This window comes from Eschrichtius robustus, chromosome 21 (assembly GCF_028021215.1).
Source record: "Eschrichtius robustus isolate mEscRob2 chromosome 21, mEscRob2.pri, whole genome shotgun sequence".
Lineage (NCBI taxonomy): Eukaryota > Metazoa > Chordata > Mammalia > Artiodactyla > Eschrichtiidae > Eschrichtius > Eschrichtius robustus.
Window position 1 is genome coordinate 6344515 of NC_090844.1, and position 18457 is coordinate 6362971.

The window sequence follows — 18457 nt, forward strand, 5'->3', positions numbered from 1 at the left end:
TCCGACGGGCAGGGCAGCCTAAGCCGTCCACGTAGTGTCTCTGCGTCCCCAGCACAGCTCAGCTGCCACCCCGGCCCGGTCACCCCGCATCTAGCCTTCCTGTAAAGGCTCTGCCCTCGACGTACCCATCACTTACCCGGGAAGGGGGGCGTGCGAGGTAAGAGGTGGCGTTCTACTTGGTGGCGTGACGGGTGAGACCCTTCAGTTCCACGTCCCGGGGAGCCTTCCTCTGGTCCCCTGGGACCCTCGGTGTCCTGCTGGTTAGCATTCGTGACCCTGGACAATCCTGTCTCAGAGTAAACACACAGCAGAGAACGCTCAGAGCTCGCCATTCACAGAGCCAGGAGGATGAGGGGCTTACATTCCGCGGCTCGAATGACAGTGGAGGTGGGAGGGGCAGGGGGATTGTCGCCCAAGTTTACAGTTCCGGTCTCGCAGGACGGGCACGGCCCAGACCTGCTGTCCAGCTTAGGTAACAACACGGCCTTGTGTGCTTCGAAATTTGCTAGGCGGGCAGATCTCACGTTAGGTGTTGTTACCACAGGAAAACAACAGCACGAAGACAGGGCTACGGAAACTCTGGGAGGAGTTGGGGCGTCCGTCCCCTCGGCTGGGGGGATGGAAGCACAGGCGTTTGCATATGTCCACACGCATCACACTGTACACAGTAAGCAGGTGCCGTGCCCCGTGTAACAACCATACGTCACTAAAGTGCAAAAACAGAGAGCGGAGGATGGACGGAGTAGGCTGAAAGAGGGGCAAATGTGACGTGTGTGTGTGTGTGTGTGTGTGTGTGTGTGTGTGTGAGAGAGAGACAGAGACAGAGACAGAGAGACAGAGTCAGAGAGAGAGATGAACGATCTGAAATGGTAAGTGGTGGAGCCTGAAATGGTAAGTGGTGGTGCCCCGTGGAAGCCAAGCTGACCACCCCTAGGCTGTCACCAAGGTAGTCGTTGAGACCCCCTAAATGTCAAGGTCCTCCCTGACACACACTGTCCTTCTCTGTAAGGGGAAGGGGATGTTAAAAGGAAGAAAGTGGAGTCAGCGTGGGGACCCTCCCTCCTGGGAAGCTATGCCAGCAGCACATTCAGAGTGTCATTCACGGGACTTCCCTGGCCAGCCAGGGGTTAAGACTCTGTGCTTCCGATGCAGGGGGTGTGGGTTTGATCCCTGGTCGGGGATCGGCCAAAAAAAAAAAAAAAAAAAGGGTGTCATTCACAAACCCAGGCAGAGGCTCCTACTGAAAAACCCACCAGGAGATGGGCTCCCAGGGCTGAGTTTCTCAAGGCCCAGCCTGGACTCCTATCCTGGAAATGACCACTGTGGAGAGACCCTGGCCCCCAGGCCCAGGCCACACTTCCAATTTACCTGGGAAGAGAAGAACCACCAGGAGAAGGGTGGTTGGAGAGAGGAACTGCCTCATGTCGCCGAGGGGACGGCAGCTGGGATGCCCAGGGTGGCCGCAGGCGGGCGGGCCGCAGCAGGGCTTCCTTTATAGCTGGGCTGGGCGAGTGGGCCTGTGGCCCAGGATGGGCTGCATCCTGAATAACTTCCTGCTTTCACAGGACACGGGTAGATGCATTACTTTCCCACCGCTAGTGGAACAAACAAACATTGAGCCATTTTTCTCAGGAAGTAAATAATATGCCTGAGTGCCTTGGGCGGATTTGGTGAATAAGACAGGTAAGGCGAAGAGAGGAGGAGAAGGAAGAAGGGAGAGAAAGGTCATTAACACAAAATCGCCAATTTCAAGTGCTGACGGTTAAAGCACGGCTATTCGTTAAAATGGTGTCATAAATAAAGCTGCCACTGTGCTCCTACCCTCTCTTCTGAACATATTTATTTTAGCATAAAAAATCATGCAGAAAAACACAAAGCGTTTCAGGTATGACCTGACTTTCAAGGCTGTCATTGCCTGAGCTTGCAGAGGTAGTTCCAAAGCCACTCCAAATAGCCCTTCCTGTTCTTCCTCCCGAAGCTCTCCCTCATCTCTTTTTACCCTCCACCCTTTGTAATTTTTTCTGGCTCTTTTTCAGTTTTCTCCCCTCTTTCTATTCTCCTCTTTCCCCCAGATGCCTGACTATTGATGCCATTGGGTCCAATTCAACACTGTTTTGAAAACAAGTCCTGTAACTGAGCCTGGGTTTTCTCTTCTAGCGATAATTAAGCCAAAGGTGCATCTTCATCGTCTTCTTAGCAGGCACGAGATTTCATTTTGCTGCTTTATCACAGGCTTGCGCAACCCAGGCAGGGTGTTCTGGACTCAACCAGACGTTATAACCATCTAACGTCCAGTGTAACGTCAGTGACTCTGGAAAGGGCAGTGTTTATCCCATGTGTCTTATGTGCATGCACATTTTGGTCCAGACAAAAATGTCTTTGATTACTTGTGTAAATGAAAATACATCTGTTCTCCCCAGAGGAAGGTGGAAGTGGGTGGAGAAGGGGGCAGCAGGTACCACGGACACTTGGCATCCGCGGAAGCAACAAGGAAGCAGAGGAGGACTGCAGCTCTGAACCGATGCTCACGGACTTGCCCCAGCATCTCGACCCAGCAATCACCGCTCCGGGTCTTGGGCGCGCAGAGGTTCTAGGCAGAGGTAGCATTAAGATCAAACACATCCTTTTATTTTTAGGCATTAGGAAATCTTCCAATTCAGGAGGACATTGGGGACTCTGGCAGGGGTGGGAGACAACTGGCCCAAGATAAGGGTCATTAGTCACCGAGGTCACCAGATTCTGACAACTGGACGTCTGAAGAAAGTAGATGGTCAAGAAAGGAAGTGAAAAGCTGTGGTTACCTCAACTCTAAATGGAGATTTCTTATTCCTTCACCCCATGCTCTCTTTATTTTCCAGTCCAGCAGCTATGTCTTATAGTTGTACTTATATGTACTTAAGTGTAGAATTAGGATCTTTTATAAAGATAATGCAAATTTTACAGTATATAAGCAACTTATTTCTACAGATGTTTGTTTTCCCTATTAAAAAAAAAAGTAAAGAAAGCCCATTCTAATATTCAGAGGTTAATAGTGATGAGTCACGGATCAACCTAGAACAGTATTTTGAACATTACCAAATGTAAAATGGATGGCTAGTGGGAAGCAGCTGTGTAGCACAGGGAGATCAGCTCGGTGCTTTGTGACCACCTAGAGGGGTGGGATAGGGAGGGTGGGAGGGAGGTGCTAGAGGGAGGAGATATGGGGATATAGGTATATGTATAGCTGATTCACTTTGTTATACAGGAGAAACTAACACAACATTGTAAAGCAATTATACTCCAAGAAAGATGCTAAAAAAAAAAAAAAAGAAAAAAGAACAGTATTTTGATAACCACCGCTCAGCTAAAGGAAGGCTCTAATTCATTCAAATCATCTGATCAAATTAGATGAAGAAATCGAGCCCCAAACAGTCACGTCTCACTTCCTCTGTCTAGGTCTTAAGATAAAGTAATCCCTCTCCAATGCTTCTGAAAAGAGCAATTCTTGAGCAGGAGGAAGAAGTGAAAAGCTCGTCCTGCTTTTTGATAGACAAATGTTGGCAAAGTCGTTATAAAAGCAGTTGGTGTCACATTGGTCCTAACAGAACAAAGTTCTGAGTCCTCTTCCAGAATTCTGTGTTCTAAAAAAACCATAGAGCAATTTACCTGCTAAAAGCCACATCCATCCTGAGGGGGAGAAGAACCCATTTCAGAACATTCTAATCACTAGTTCTAACTCTTGTTTTTTGTCCATGCAACTAATAACTAGTATTTTTCTTTGTTTGTTTTTTGAAGCCGCTTAGTATGTGAGATCTTGATTCATCTGAACCAAGTAGGTGAGCTAAAGTAAAATGGTAGAGGCTGCTTTGCCTAAGAAGATAATCTGCAATAATCCCTGCTTACCCCACATTCACATTTTCCAGGATTTAACGCGGTGCCGCTCAGGAGGCAAGAAAGAGGATGTTCCAGGGCTGAAAATCTCACCCCCTGCATGTTTCCTTTTTCCGTTAAGAACTTGGATGGCAGATCTGCTCACCCAGATGTTTGTTCCGTTAATCTTCCAACCTTCTCTCTCTTTCTCTCCCCGCCTCTGTCTCGCTCTCTCAACTTCAGGTAATACAAAATGTATAAAGGTGTTTGCAAAATAGTGCTTTCCTCATTCTATCACCCTTCCTTCCTTTATTAGCTGGACTACTGTCTGAAATACAGTTTGGGCAGGAAAGTCAGGTCAAATGCTTTATTACTCCCCTTACTTTGCTGGTTTTCACGTTAAGAAGTCTGAGGGCACCTACCCAAACCCTGCCCAGTGCCAGAGCCACTCTCTGCTGCCACCTGCTGGATGGGGCCCTCCATAGCCATCCACTGGGGTCAACCCTTCTCACAGAGCATCTCTTTGCTTTGTCTCCCTGGAGGTCTATGGTTCGAATTACAGTGTATGCCAAACAAACTGCACCTAATATTGATTTATTCCATTTTAATTAATAAAAGACATGTAAAACTGTTGAGCAGAACTTCTGATCAGAAAAGAAACCCAATATTATCAAGATCAATCAATATAATTCAGGCAAAAAATAAAATGATGTTCACTTAGGCTTGTGGCTGATTGGATATGTTGTTTGGTTCATCTTTTCCAGTATTGAGACTCTCACGTAACCTGCATTGCTGTCCCCCCTCATCAGGTGGAGGCCTTGTGTTCTCTGCATCTCCTGTACTGGCTCTGCACGGGGTGAAAGCTCTCAGCAAGTCCTCACTCAGTGGTTCCACTGGGGATGTTCCAGCTGGAAGGCCTGGAGAAGAAGACTCAGAGGCCTAGCTGTCGGCAATTCCAGGGACCAGGCTCCACTGGATTTCTGTCTTTCACTGGATTCAGTGAGTTGACGGTCCACTTTTTCAAACAGCACGGAGAGGTGTTGGGGCATTTTCCAGTTCTGAATTCTGGTCTTTTACAATTCTTCCGGCAGCGAGAAGTCCCGTAGCCGCATATCCTGTCTGCATGGAGGTCACTTCTCACTAAATAGCAGAGTAAGTCAGTGTGATTAATTGTAACCGAGGACCGAGAGGCGAGGCTTTGGCAGCAGGTGTTTGGGGGGAATGACGGAAACTGACTGGAGAATGCGGGGAGGAGTAGCCGTGGGACTGACACAGGACGACAGCTGCCCTGACAACCCCACCTCCTCCGCTTTCCTAGCTGATTGGCTTCACCGTCTGATTTGCTTCCAGCATGACTTTTGCGTGTGTGTGTGTTTTAACCCAGAGGCCTTTAATACCATCATTTTAATCAGAATTATAACAATGTTGAAAATTTTTAGCAAGAAAATATTTTACGTGGCCACCTTCATTCAGCCAATTAAAGGGAGTGTGGATGAGAGATGGTGGACTTTTTTGTTTCATGTTCATTGGTTCATGTCACACTTCTTTTTAAAATCCCTGCAAAAATTTGCTATTACTTTGTGATTAAATCCAACCAAGCCCATTAGCGTGGTCTACAAAGCGATGGCGATCTGAGCCTGGGTCTCCTCTCCAGACTTGTGCTGTTCCCCAGCGGCTCCTGCTCTCCCGCCAGAGCCCCCCTGGCGTCCCTGTGACTCCTGCACACCAGCTCTTGGCTGTCTGTGTGCCCTCCCTTGCGCTGTGCCCTCTGCCTGGAATACTTTTCTCCTCTTCCCATGAGCGACCTCTCTGAACCTTTAGCTCTCAACCTAAATGTCAATGTCGGGGAGATCTGCCCCGTCCTCTTCATGGGGTTAAGTGCCCCAGAACTATTGTCTTTCCGATGCAATTATTCTTATTCCTTTGTAACATGTATCCCAAACTGTAGTTCCTTTTTTTTCTTTTTTAGTACTTTGGTCTTCTCAGTTGAAGTCCAAGTTCCCTGAGTGGAAGATGTCCATGTCCCACGCTCACACACCCCGTACACGTGCACAACTTGTGCTCAACGAGGACCTGCTGGGCACCTGCCTGGAGAGACCAGACTGGAACGAGTAGGGGCGATCCGGATGCGGGAAACGAGATCGAATCCTGATCCTTTGGCCCTTGGCCTAGAACAGAAGCGGGAGATGTGGGTCTCCTTACTCAGTCTCCATGTGTGCTCTCTGAGGCTGAAAGCAGCTGGTTAAACCAGCCCTCACACGCCAAACTGGTAGCATTTCACAGCGGTGCCAGGAGAGCCCTGGAAGCACAGGTGTGGAGCCCTGGAGCGGAAAGGTGGTTGGTGGATTGAAGGATCCTCCCTGTAGAGAACTTCGCTTGAGGTGGCTCTACGGACAGGTGCCTCTTGCATTTGGACCAGATAAACGTATTCTAGGGTAGACCGAATGATACTGGGTCTCCCTAACATAACCGATCACCCACCCTCCCGCTTCGTGGGCATTTCAAGGGGCTGCGGGTAGGTAAGCGCCAGTCACCAAAAGGAGGAGCAGCAGAGATGCGGTCGGGCAGTCCCAGCAGTTCGCGCTCCCCTTGCCCCGCTCTCCCCACATCGCGCCCCTCCTGCGGGCCTTTCTCAGGCTTAGACCGTAGCAGCCGACCCGACCCAGCCCTCAGCAGCCAAGGGCGGGCAGTGGCGACCAGGTCGGCCTGAGCATCCCCGTGGTCCTGGAGGGACCCCGGACCCAGGTTCCTATCTCAACAGGTTCTTTGTCTTGTGATCACAGGTCGAAGGGAAGCTGGTTTTTGATAAATAAATTACTATCATACTTTGACAGACCTGGAATACGCTGATAGCAGAATTTCAGAGAGGCGTCCATGGGCAGTGGCCCAGGAAGAAAGAGCAAGGAAGGAAGAGTTAAGCTAAACATGGACCCTTGGGATAAAGAAATAACCCATGTGGACTACTGCAGGGACACAGCCCAGAAGGAGAAAAGGTGGGCAGGCCGGGAACCCTTCAGAGCCATGGGAATTCACTGAGCGGCTTGAGCAAGATTAGGGAGTTGCTATGAGTCAAACAATTGGTGTAATCCCAGCACAGCCTGGATTCCTCTTAATCCTAATCCTCTGACATGATATGAAAAGGTGTTGTAAAATTTAGGAGGGTGAGTGGGATCCCCTTCTGTGTAGATCAAAGCTTTTCAGGAAGCAGAAGGGGGTCACCAACAGGAAGGGGAGAAGACATCTCTTTCCACACAATCAACAGTGAATAATTGCAGCTGTCCTGCAATGCGGTAAGTACGGTGAGTGAATCCCCCCCACAGCCCTGACGCCTAAGGTCCCTGCGTTTTTGACTTGTGACGTCTCACTGCCAGGAGGCATATACGAGGACTGCCCTTCACTGCATTTTCCTCATGGTCTCAATCAGGGCAGAGATTAAAGGCTGTGATTGAACAAGGATGAAGCTTCCCGTGGGATGTTTAGTCTTAGTCAAGGTTTTTCTTCACATCCTGTCCTCTGCAACTGCATGTATTTCTAGCTAAGAGTCTCTTTTTACCTGGAGGACCTTGGTAGAGCAGAAGAAAAGTGGTTAAGAGAAGGACAAGGACCCTCATGGTGCAGGGTGTCACCTACACATCGGCACTGGCCATCTACCTCTACAAGGATTAAATCATGAGCCACTGCAGCTGCTGACCTGCAACGCCCCCTAAAAGGAGTTCTGGGCGGAGAGTAGGAATGAGGCCCTCTGTGCTCTGGAGAAAACTGGCAGAACGGGTCTGCAGATAGTTAGATATTTTCAGGAACCGATGTTATGAGCCCAATTCTTGCATCTCGTCATATCTAGAAAAGCATTAAAATCCTTCACGGTGATGACTGCTCCTCGTGACTAGCAGAAACCTTCTGCAAAAAATATGTGCTTGATTGCATGTCACTTCACCAGAATCACATATCTACTGACCTTCCCTCCTACCTCTTCGGAGCAGTTCCTCAGCGCTATCTGAGATGCTGTCTCCCGGGCTATAGTCCTCATTTTGCCCCAAATAAAACTTAACTCACAACTCTCACGTTGTGCATTTTTTTTCAGTCGGCAAGGGGTTGCTGGAGAGACACAGAAGCAAGTCTGCCAGAATTACCACGGGGCAGGAGAGGAGCATCTCTTTCTACGGGCAGGGTGCTGCTTTGGATCGCCGAGGCTTTCGAAAAGCAGCATGTATAGGGGAGCGCTCACGAGACGCAGCGAGAGGGTAGGTGTTAGGGACATCCCTAGTGGCACGGAGCCAGTGCTCAGGATGGGGAGGGTGGGTTCTTGTATGGAAAGGACCCTTTATGAGGAGTTGTTTGCAACTTCATTTGTTTCCCCATCTGAAACAAGAACTGGAAAGAGGATCTCTAAGATATTCTTTGATTCAGATGAAAGGACTTGCGGTTCTGTTTCAGTTCAGCTGGCATTAAATTGCTCCAGGTAAATTTCAGCCTGGAGCTTCTTGTTGAAATGATGGCCTAGGCCAATGGGGTTAAAGTCGATCATTCCCAGGACCGCTCTGAAATAAATAAGCACACAACGTGAAAGAGAACAATGGCGTGGGAGGTGGAGGAGATCTCAGCACACTTCCGGGACAGAAAAACCTATGGGGTGTGGATAACAGGTATCTCCAAGGAGCAAGTATCGAAAGGAGTTAGGAGAGAAAGACATTTGTTGCAGGACGGACCTGTGGAGGCGAAAGTGGGGAAGGAGCAGGACAGGGCAGGGAACGTCTTCGCCCTTGTTGTGGGCCTGACATCCCTGAGAAGGTGAGGTGGGGCTGAGTAGGAACAGCCTTAGATTGCAGTGCAGCTCGGCAGCCCCCAGAGCGCGGCCGCCTTCGGAAGATCCCTGCATCAGCAGACACGGCCCAGCTTTGGGTCCGCCCTGTGCTTATTCTCTGACTGGAAGCAGCCCTGGAAGACAGTGCCCTCCTCAGGGGGCTGCCTCCTCACAGGGGACCAACCTGAGCACCGAGGGGTATAACCCACGGGCTCTGCCCGCCTGTCCCAGCTTAGGCGTAGTGAACTTTGATGATGTGCCTCAGGGAAAAGCCAGCTTCAATTCAAGGTCTGACGAGCCTAAATGCAAATAGACTCCGAGGGTGGGCAAGCACAAGAGGTGGAAGGCACTGAACGCCCCAGACCAAGACCCACCCCCTGCTTCCTGGGCTTTAACTCCAGGAAACCCACCAAGTTATCATGGTGAGAGACCAGAAATGAACCCCTGTTGGCTCTGGCAAGGAGAAAGGAAGAGTAATTATGTGACACGTGTCCAGAGAATTCTCTGTAACAAGAACTTACTCTCCAGGGAGAAGAGCTTTACTAGAGCCACGTCCCACCTGGGAGAAGGGCGATTCCCCTACATGAGCCCCACCCAACCTTCCTGTGTCACCTGAGTGGTGGTGGGAGAAGCTAAGAAAACCTTGTGAAGGTGGCATTGCAGAGATGCAGGGCAGGAAAGGACTGAGGTTTAACTGTAAGATTATAAACTGCTTCCCTTCCGCCCACTTTAGCCCCCCATCAACAGGGCTCCAGGATAGGAACAGCAGGTTACAGCTGAAAGAGCTGCAGATACAAACTACCTAAAAAGGAGTTGTTTCCAGCAAACCCAAAGATACCAGGGGAGACAAAAACAAGGACATCAGAGGAAACTGAGGCTTCTGACACCTACAGCTACAGTCAACAGTAAACACAGCCCAACTCCCAGTCAGATCAACACGAAACCTCACACTAGAGACCGATTCACTTCAGTTCCTATTACGCCGTGCATCACGTCTGGCTTTCAGTAAAAAATTACAAAGTATGCTAAAGGCAAGAAAAAAAACATTCTGAAGAACTAGACTCAGATATGGCAGAAAATTTCAAATTCTAAGACTGTGAATTTAGAATGACTATGTTTAGTTTGCTAAAAAAGATTTGGCAACGTGCAAAATGCATAATGGAAGCAGAGAGAGGGAAACTCCCTGCACTGTACTCTTTGGAAGGACGTCCCCATGCACTGTCCACACTTAAGGAGTGGGGAATTATGCCCATTTCTTTGAGGGCCAAACATCTGCATAAATTATTTGGAATTATCCTGCATGGGAGAGCTGTCTCTTCTCCCTCATTTCTTTCGTCCTTTATTCCATCTTTTATGTTAGTATGGAGTCATGGTCATGGAACTTCATTTTATGCTTTGGATTATGATCCAATACTACTTAATTTATTTATCTTTGCTCAAATTAATTCAGGTTTGGTCATTGGGAGCTCTTTCAGTTGGTTTTTGTGTTCCTTGGACATTCCCCTGCCATCTTTTTGTTTGTTTGTTTTGCTTTGACTACTCCTGTATGTTCTGGTGCTACAAGCTGCTCTGGGTTTATCTCGCATACCTCCTGCTCCAGCCCTAGAATTAGCCATCTCTCCAAAGATCCTTGGCTCCTTTTATTGGGGAGTGATATCAAAAAGCAGGATCTAGCTGCTGGAGTATCATTGCTTCTAGGCCATCTCAGCTGACGGGGCAAGGAAATATATGTATAAAAACCCATATTTACATATACATATATATGGGTACACACACACCCTTATAAATATTTATGTAACCGTCTGTATCTACAGTAAGCTAAATATGAGTTCATATTGATGTCTCCGACTCTCATCCATCCCCACATGGATCATTCTAACTTCCTTGCTTATCTGTAAACTTCCACTCCAGCAGTAAGAATCCTGGCCCCCAGCCTCTCCCATCCACTTAATTGTTCAATGTCCTTGTACCTGTACAGCAGTATCTGAACCCTAACCTTGTATTACAAAAGAAACAACGTTATCAACTGGAGTGTGGTCCTTTGGTATGGTTCCTTTGGCCTTCAGACTTAGAGATGGCCCTCCTTTTCAAAGGGACTTAGGTCAGTATCTCCCTCCCCCCACACAAATGCCTTCAGTGAAGTTGTTTTATGCATTTATGATACGGTTAGACTTGTTTTGTCACATTCTGCATTCTATCCTGGGGCAGCCCTGACTTTCCTAACTTATCTCTTTTCATTTGCATAGTGCACCTTAGTTCAATCTTCGTGCTGCAAAGTTCTAATGGTTTTAACAAGTGCCTAGTATCATACAGAACAGTTTCACTTCCCTAACGCACACCCTCTTCTTCCCCTAGGCAACCCCTGGCAACCTGTGATCTCTTTACTATCGCTATAGTTTTTTCCTTTCCAGAATGCCATATAATTGGAAACATACAGTATGTGACATTTTCAGACTGTCTTTTTTCTGGAACAGTATGTATTTAAGATTCATACATGTCTTTTTGAGGCTTGATAGCTCATTTCTTTTTATCCCTGAATAATATTTCATTATATGGGTGAACCACAATTTGTTATCAGCTCACTTATTGACGGATATCTTGGTTACTTCCAGTTTGAAGTCATTATGAATAAAGCTGCTATTGATATTTTGTGCAGGAGTTTGTGTGGATATAAAATTTCAAATCAATTGAGTAAAACATTACAAACTGATGTTTTAGGAAAATGCAAAAATAATTTAATGGAAAAAAGACAATCTTTTGAACAAATATGCTGGAGCAATTGAACATCCATAGGTTTAAAAAAAAAAAAAGACCATGACCATCTCACAACTTTTAGAAAAATTAACTCAAAGTGGTTAATGTATTTAAAAGTAAATGTTAAATTATAAAATTTTTAGGAAAGAATACAGGAGAAAATCATCAGCATGTAGGACTACTCAAAAAGCTCTTAGACTTGATCAAAAAACAAGATCCTTAAATAGAAAATATGTTAGACCTCACAAAATTTTAAAAATTTGCTCTGTAAAAGATCCTGTTAAGAGGCTGAAAAGACAAGGACTTCCCTGGCGGTCCGGTGGTTAAGACTTTGCCTTCCAATGCAGGGGGTGCAGGTTCGATCCCTGGTCTGGGAGCTAAGACCCCACATGTCTCACAGCCGAAAAACCAAAACATTAAAAAAAAAAAAGAATCAATATTGTAACAAATTCAATAAAGACTTTAAAAATGGTCCACTTAAAAAAAAATCTTAAAAAAAAAGACGTTGAAAAGACAAGCTGTGGATTGGGAAAAAGTATTTGAAAACCATATATTCAACGAATAGCTAATATCAAGAATATGTCAAGGACTCTCAAAACTCAACAGCAAAAACAACCAAAAATTATCCAATTAAAAAATAAGCATATGAGAGATATTTTACTGAAGGAGATATAGAGATGGCAAATAAGTACACAGAAAGATGTTAAATATCATTAACATTTAGAGTTGCCAATTAAAATCACAATGAACTATCAATACACTCTTACCAGAATGGCAAAAATAAAAAAGTAGTGGCAACTACTTTTAGCCAATGCTGGCTAGAATGTGGATAAGCTAGATCACTCTTATCTTGTTGGTGGGAATGTGGAATAGTGCAGCCATTCTGAAAAACAGTTTGGCCTCCTTTTAAAAAAAACTACACTTCCAACTACTAAAGGATGCAGCAACTGTACCCCAGACCCCAGGACATTTATCTCAGAGTAATGAAAACTTATGTTTGCCCCCAAACCTATAAACATCAATGTTTATAACAGCTTTATTTGTAATAGCACCAAATTGGAAACAACCCAGATGTTCTTTGTTGGGTGAATGGTTAAACAACTGTGGTTCACCCACACCATGGAATACTACACAGCAATGAAAACGAAAAGACCCTTGATGCATGCAACAACTTTGAAGACTCTCCAGAGAATTATGCTGAGTAAAAAGCCAATCCTCCAAAGTTATATACTGTATGATTCTATTGATATGGCATTCCTGAAAGGACAGAGTTGTAACAGTGAAGAACAAATTAGTAGTACCAGGAGTTAAGGAAGAGGAGGAGGCAAGAGGGAGGAAAGTGTGGCCACGAAAGGGCAAAAAGTAGGGTCTCGTTGGTGATGGAAATGTTCTGTATCAATGTCAGTATCTCAGTTGTCGTGCTGCTTTGGGGGGAAATTGGGTGAAAGGTATAGGAGATGTTCCTGTGTGATTTTTTACAGCTGTACGTGACTCTACAATTGTCTCAAAACAGAAAAATGTCATTAAAAGGGTCACTGATTCCAAGAGGATTAAGTACATTGACCCTGAGGAATTAAAAGGGAGGTAAAGCAGGATTTCTGACCCAGCAGAGAACCAAGGCTGGATCTTAAGCCTAGGGAACATGACAGGGAGTCCTTAATTGAACCAGGTAACGTGAGAGCTTAGAGTCAGAAGGTAATTTGGCGGTTAGCCAGTTCCTAGGAAAATAGTAGAAAGTCAATTTGGGACCAGGATCCTGGTCACTGGAGCTACTAGCAATTGTAGAGATATTTACGATCCCTGTGCCCAACAGCAAATTTGATTCCAGTCTTATAGGTAGGGAACAAGTCCATAGGAACTGTCTCCAATTACAACTAAAGGCATGGAGTCAGGATGATTAATTTAGACAGGTGTGTGACACAGGATGGTCCTTGATAAATAGATTATCTATCCATATATCATTAATAAGATGATCCACCTAGATATATGTTCATTTCTCTACCCATCATCTATCTGTCATCTATCTATCTCAACAGGTTGCTTGGGGTTGACTGCCTGAGAGAAAGCTAGAGGTTTGTTGATTATAACAGCTTCTAGCCCCCTTTTAAAAAGAAATATCAGGTGGCTTAGGGACAAGTCCCTTATCAAAAAAGTACGGAAAAAGAAGCCAAGAGTCAGGGACCATCAAGGTTAGCTACTCACGTTCCCCCTTCTAAGTGAATCATTGACAAATGGATCAGAGAGAGTCATTTTATTTGTATTAAAGTGTCTTCTTACTGGAGGCCAGAGTAAAAACAAGATGGAGGTGGGTGGTCCGTGCTGCTCTGGAATCTTAAGCGTTTTCCTTACTTTTCCAACATGCCTGGAGTGTCACACAGCATTTCAGAGACTTCCGGCAGAGACCCACAAGTTCTTCATTTATCTGACAGGACTCCACGCATCTCCCTTTAAGCTTGTAGCATTTCTCCTCGAGAAATCCACTCCTGGCTACACAAGGGAAAGAGCCACCTGAATTAATTCTCTTCTCAAATATGTCTAGTTACCAGGTACAGTCGTGTCACTCATCAGGGAGGGTTCCTTTACCAGTTGTTGCAGCACCTCATCCTGCCAGCAGATGAGATGGCAGTGGGGGAAGTGTTTTCTCTTTGATTTTCCTATGGTCTTGTCACACAGGCTGAAAGACCAGGAAGGACAGATTTGCCTTCCTTCCAGCATGTTGGATTAGGCTGTGTGAGGGCTTTGGGAAACAGAAGCTAATGTTCTTTCATCAAAATCTTTTGGGATATTGTCAACTTGTTCCTATAAACACCTCCAGAGTCCGTAGCTTCCCCCAACACACTCTCAAAGTGCTATCTGTACATAGCAAGACCTGAGATTGCGAAGATGTCCCATGACTGGAGTGAAAAGGCATAAATACATAGAAAGAAGAACGTTTACTGTAGTGGCTAGAAGTTGAGAGATTGCTTTAAGAGGCTCAATCTGATTTCCTCTCCACATTCCATCAAATGTGTTCAAGAGCAGAAAGGGTGCTGTGTTGGGAATAGTTCTCCCAGATTTTCCTTGTGTCATTCTGCGTAGGATGCTGGCTCTGGCCTTAGTACTTGATGAGGAGAAATCATTAGAGTAGCCAGCTTCAACTTAAAGACAGGCAGAGCACCTTTTTTAAAAAAAACATTTTTGTTTGCTTGTTTTTTGGTTTTGGCTGTGCCATGCACCGTGCAGGATCTTAGTTCCCCCTCCAGGGATCGAACCCGTGCCCCCTGCAGTGGAAGCGCAGAGTCCTAACCACTAGACCGCCAGGGAGTTCCCCAGGCAGTGCATCTTACCACAATCAACATTTTAAAGTTGCACAGTTCAGGTGTGTATGTAATGAATGTGTCAGACGTACACAAATTGCAATTAATGTCAACATATAAAGATGCCTAATTCACATACCCGTAAAACTAAAACCAGATAGATTAGTGCCAGCATGTGCGCTAATCAAACCAGCATCGGCATATGAGCTCGTAAGTTTAAATACTCTGACATTTCAAAGCTCAGTGAACCCTGGCTTCTACCACAGGAATTTATACTCTCTCTGCCGTCCTAATAGTAGAAGGCTATCTCGGGCTAGGGGTACTGGACCTCACTCTGACAAGAGTCCTTGTATTGGATCCAGTTCGCAGTGATGGCCCAGAAAGAGAAAGCCTCTGGAAAGAGCGAGAGCACGCATGCCTACAGGGCTTCTAATGGATCACCACAGATACCCATCTAGAGAATACGTGTGGGCCTGTGTGTGCATGTATGGCACGTTAATAGGTCAGTTTCATTTAGTTACATTAGATAACTTCCTATTACATCATCTTGTACTGCGTTGACTAATTATATACTAAGTATGAGGGATCTGAAAAGGGTGCTGTGGTTAGTTTCCAACGTGTCCATCAAGGCCAGTGGAAGGAATGGTTCGCTCTAGGTGCTAGATCCCCATGTGCTTGGCCCAGAATCTACTCACACAGGGTTACTGCGAAACAGACCAGAGACGTGCACAGCTGGTGGAAACTTCTGAGCCTCATAGCAGGGATATCACTGGCATTTGGCACAAATTCGGACTCACGGTCGGTTCTGGAAAACCCTTTGTCCAGCTCTCTGGAATGTGGGATGAGTCTAGCCTTGCACTGTGATTTTGGGCAGGACCCAGATGGAGCCACTGGAGGTCCTCAGGAGGTGATGATGGAGTTCTGATGCGGAAAGGACACTGTGGCAAGACAGAGCCGGCCTCAAGGCCTGGCTTCCCTCCTGCTTCCCCGCATGACTTTGACAAGCTGCTCGGCCTACCTGAAGTTTAACTTCTACAGCTGTGAAATATAGGTAAAACAGGCCTTCCAAGCCAAAAGAGTTGCTCTGAATATCACTAAATTACAGGTAGGGCAGAGTCTCCCTCAAAGGCACTGACATTGGAGAGTGAAATACGTTTTATTATGTGACAGTTTGGTCTCAGTATCCAGCTCTGTAGCCTGTGATTAAGGAATGGCAGTTGAAGCTTTACTATTTTAAGTAATACCGTGACTGGCAGGGTACACAGTGTCTCCAAGCTCCACCCCTTTCTCTTCCATTTCTCTCTTTCTCTGTCTCTCTTCCTTACCTGTCTTAATCTCTATCACAACTATTTTTTAAAAGATCCATTGATGGCCACCCTTGCTTTCAATTTTTTTTCAAATTTTTGTTTTTGTTAATAAGCATAAGACAGGACCAAAAGGCATCTTTTCTGGCATATCTTGATGTCTTCAAACCTGTGATGCCCCACCCTAGATGGTAACAAAAAAATGCAACGGCTTTACAGCAGAGGCAGTAGAGGAGAATTGCCCTCCTTCGGCAGATTCAGGGCTCCTGGGCCGAGGGTGTCACTGCATTCTAGAGCGGACTGCGCCCAGGTGCCCGCGGAGACGGACTCGCGCACCGAGCCTCCACCTCCGATAACCTTCCCTGCGAAGGTGCTCGTTTTACCTGGGGCCAGAAAGAAGAAGACGGCAAAGAGAAAGAGGGGCGTCCTCATGACTTGCAGGTCTCGAGAGATCAGCAGAGTGTCCATGAGAAAAGAGCAGCAAACACCCACATTTGAACCTTTCTCCAGCCTGATAACATCTTGGTCGGTGAGGCGTGGCGGAAGCGAGGATGTGTCTGTGCTCTTCTGGAGGCCACAGTCACATGGGTGGAGAGAAAGACCTGAACTGTCCACTTTAATCCTCCCCCTTGTGAGACAGGGAATGGGATACCTCTCTTTAAGAAGACGTGAAATTACGGGGATAAGCGTCCATCGGCATCACCCCACTACTCCGATTGCTGCTAATGTCGAAATACCCTAGACGCATTTGTTAAAACAATAACCCCCGCTTCCCCAGCCGCCAAGCAACAAATGATTGCTATGTTATGGAAAAGGTGGTTTTCACACGTGATCTGGATAAGCTCACCAATTTAGTTCCTCGTGCTCCACGGATACCAATGAGGGATTGAACGTATAACTACCTTTGAGAAAACGGACACGTTTCTCAAGGGAAGAATTCCAGATGGTATTTGCTGACACTCCCCCTCCAGGGGACGGAGCTTAATTGTCTCAACTTGAAAGTGATTTGCTTCCAAAGAACAGAATATAGAAGGGGAAGAACAGTCACTGAGGAGTGGGGGAGCCTGGCAGGCACGCCTCACCAAGTGGTCATGGTTAACCTCAGGAGGGGTCAGTCATGTATCCCTGACATGAGGAGTGGGAGGAGAAGGACACTTCCCTCTGTGCTCTCCTTCTCCCAAACCCTAAACCCCAGTCCACTCATGAGAAAACATCAGACAAACTGGAATGCTGTAGTTTAGTTAGTAGTCAAGTACTACTGTGACTTTCTCGGTTTTGACAAATGAACCATGGTTATTAACATGAATAACTATTAACATGGATGTTAAGGTTGGGGAACTGGGGGGAGGGTAGATGGGCACTCTCTGTACTATCTTTGCAACTTTTCAGTAAATCTAACATTATTCCAAACTAAAAATTTTATTTTAAAAAACGATTGGGGGATATCCTATCTAACTTTAGCCTCAGTCACCATGATATTTTTGTTAGGTATTTTTTTATGCATATTGATTATATATGATGAATGATCCAGTTAGGAATGATAGACTGAAAACATGCATTTTCTCTATTCCCTTCCAACCTCACCTAAATAGATTGAAGCCCCCAAGAAAAGACAAACTTCCAAATATTTTCAGTTATACACAGTTTCATTTATCTTGTTTATTATCTCATCTCATTTATTTTTGCTTCTTACAAAGTGAGTCTGATTCATCTGCAAGTGAAGGTTGCAAACATGAGAGACTGACCGTTGGATCCTCTGAAACAAATGAATGTTAATAAGGTGATGGAAACTCCACTTCTTGTCAGGGATTCATGTGGTTTCTCACCTAAATTCAGGATGTATAGTGTCTCAGTCTGTTCAGGCTGCTGTAACAAAATACCACAGACTCAGTAGCTTATAAACAACAAGCATTCATTTCTCACAGTTCTGGAGGCTGTGCAAGATCAGGGTGAGGACCCTCTTCCGGGTGGCAGATGGCTGACTTCTCACTGTGTCCCCACGTGGCAGAAGGGGAAGGGAATCTCTCTGGGGTCTCCTTTATAAAGGCACTAATCCCACTCATGAGGGCACCACCTTCATGACCTAATCTTGTCCCAAAGACCCCACGCGCAAACATCATCACCTTAAGGGTTAGGATTTCAACTTAAGAATTTGGGGGGGACACAGACGTTCAGACCATAGCCTAAAGAAGCTTGTCTGAGCTCTCACAAAGAGCCAACTAGCTCTCCTGAGGGAAGTGCTGTGTGTAAACTGCTAAAAGAGCAGTCCTCCTGTTCACACCTCACTGGGAAGAGGACAAATGCATTTTATTGGGTGAATTCTAAGCACAGGAGTATGGTGAGTTCCAGGATTTGGGGGCTGATCAAGGAAAATGCAGGACCGTGAGAGGCAGTAACACCACAGGCCATATTGGGTGGCACGTGGACAGGGTTACGGGAGGAGGCCTTCCAGA

The 18457-nt window shown here is 46.1% G+C and overlaps 1 protein-coding gene across 2 annotated transcripts in view; it reads right to left on the bottom strand.

The window, feature by feature from the left end:
* Window positions 1-18457, bottom strand: part of LOC137756110 (sperm-associated antigen 11B-like) — a 50463-nt gene that overhangs the window by 5528 nt on the left and 26478 nt on the right. The window contains exons 1-2 of one of the 2 annotated variants that reach the window (XM_068532387.1): window positions 1369-1423; window positions 137-286 (exon numbers count right to left, since the gene is read on the bottom strand). In XM_068532387.1, the coding sequence (XP_068388488.1) occupies window positions 137-286; window positions 1369-1423 (205 nt within the window). Of the gene's footprint in view, window positions 1-136; window positions 287-1368; window positions 1424-18457 lie in introns of those variants that run through there. The other variant, XR_011072173.1, reaches the window with a different exon arrangement.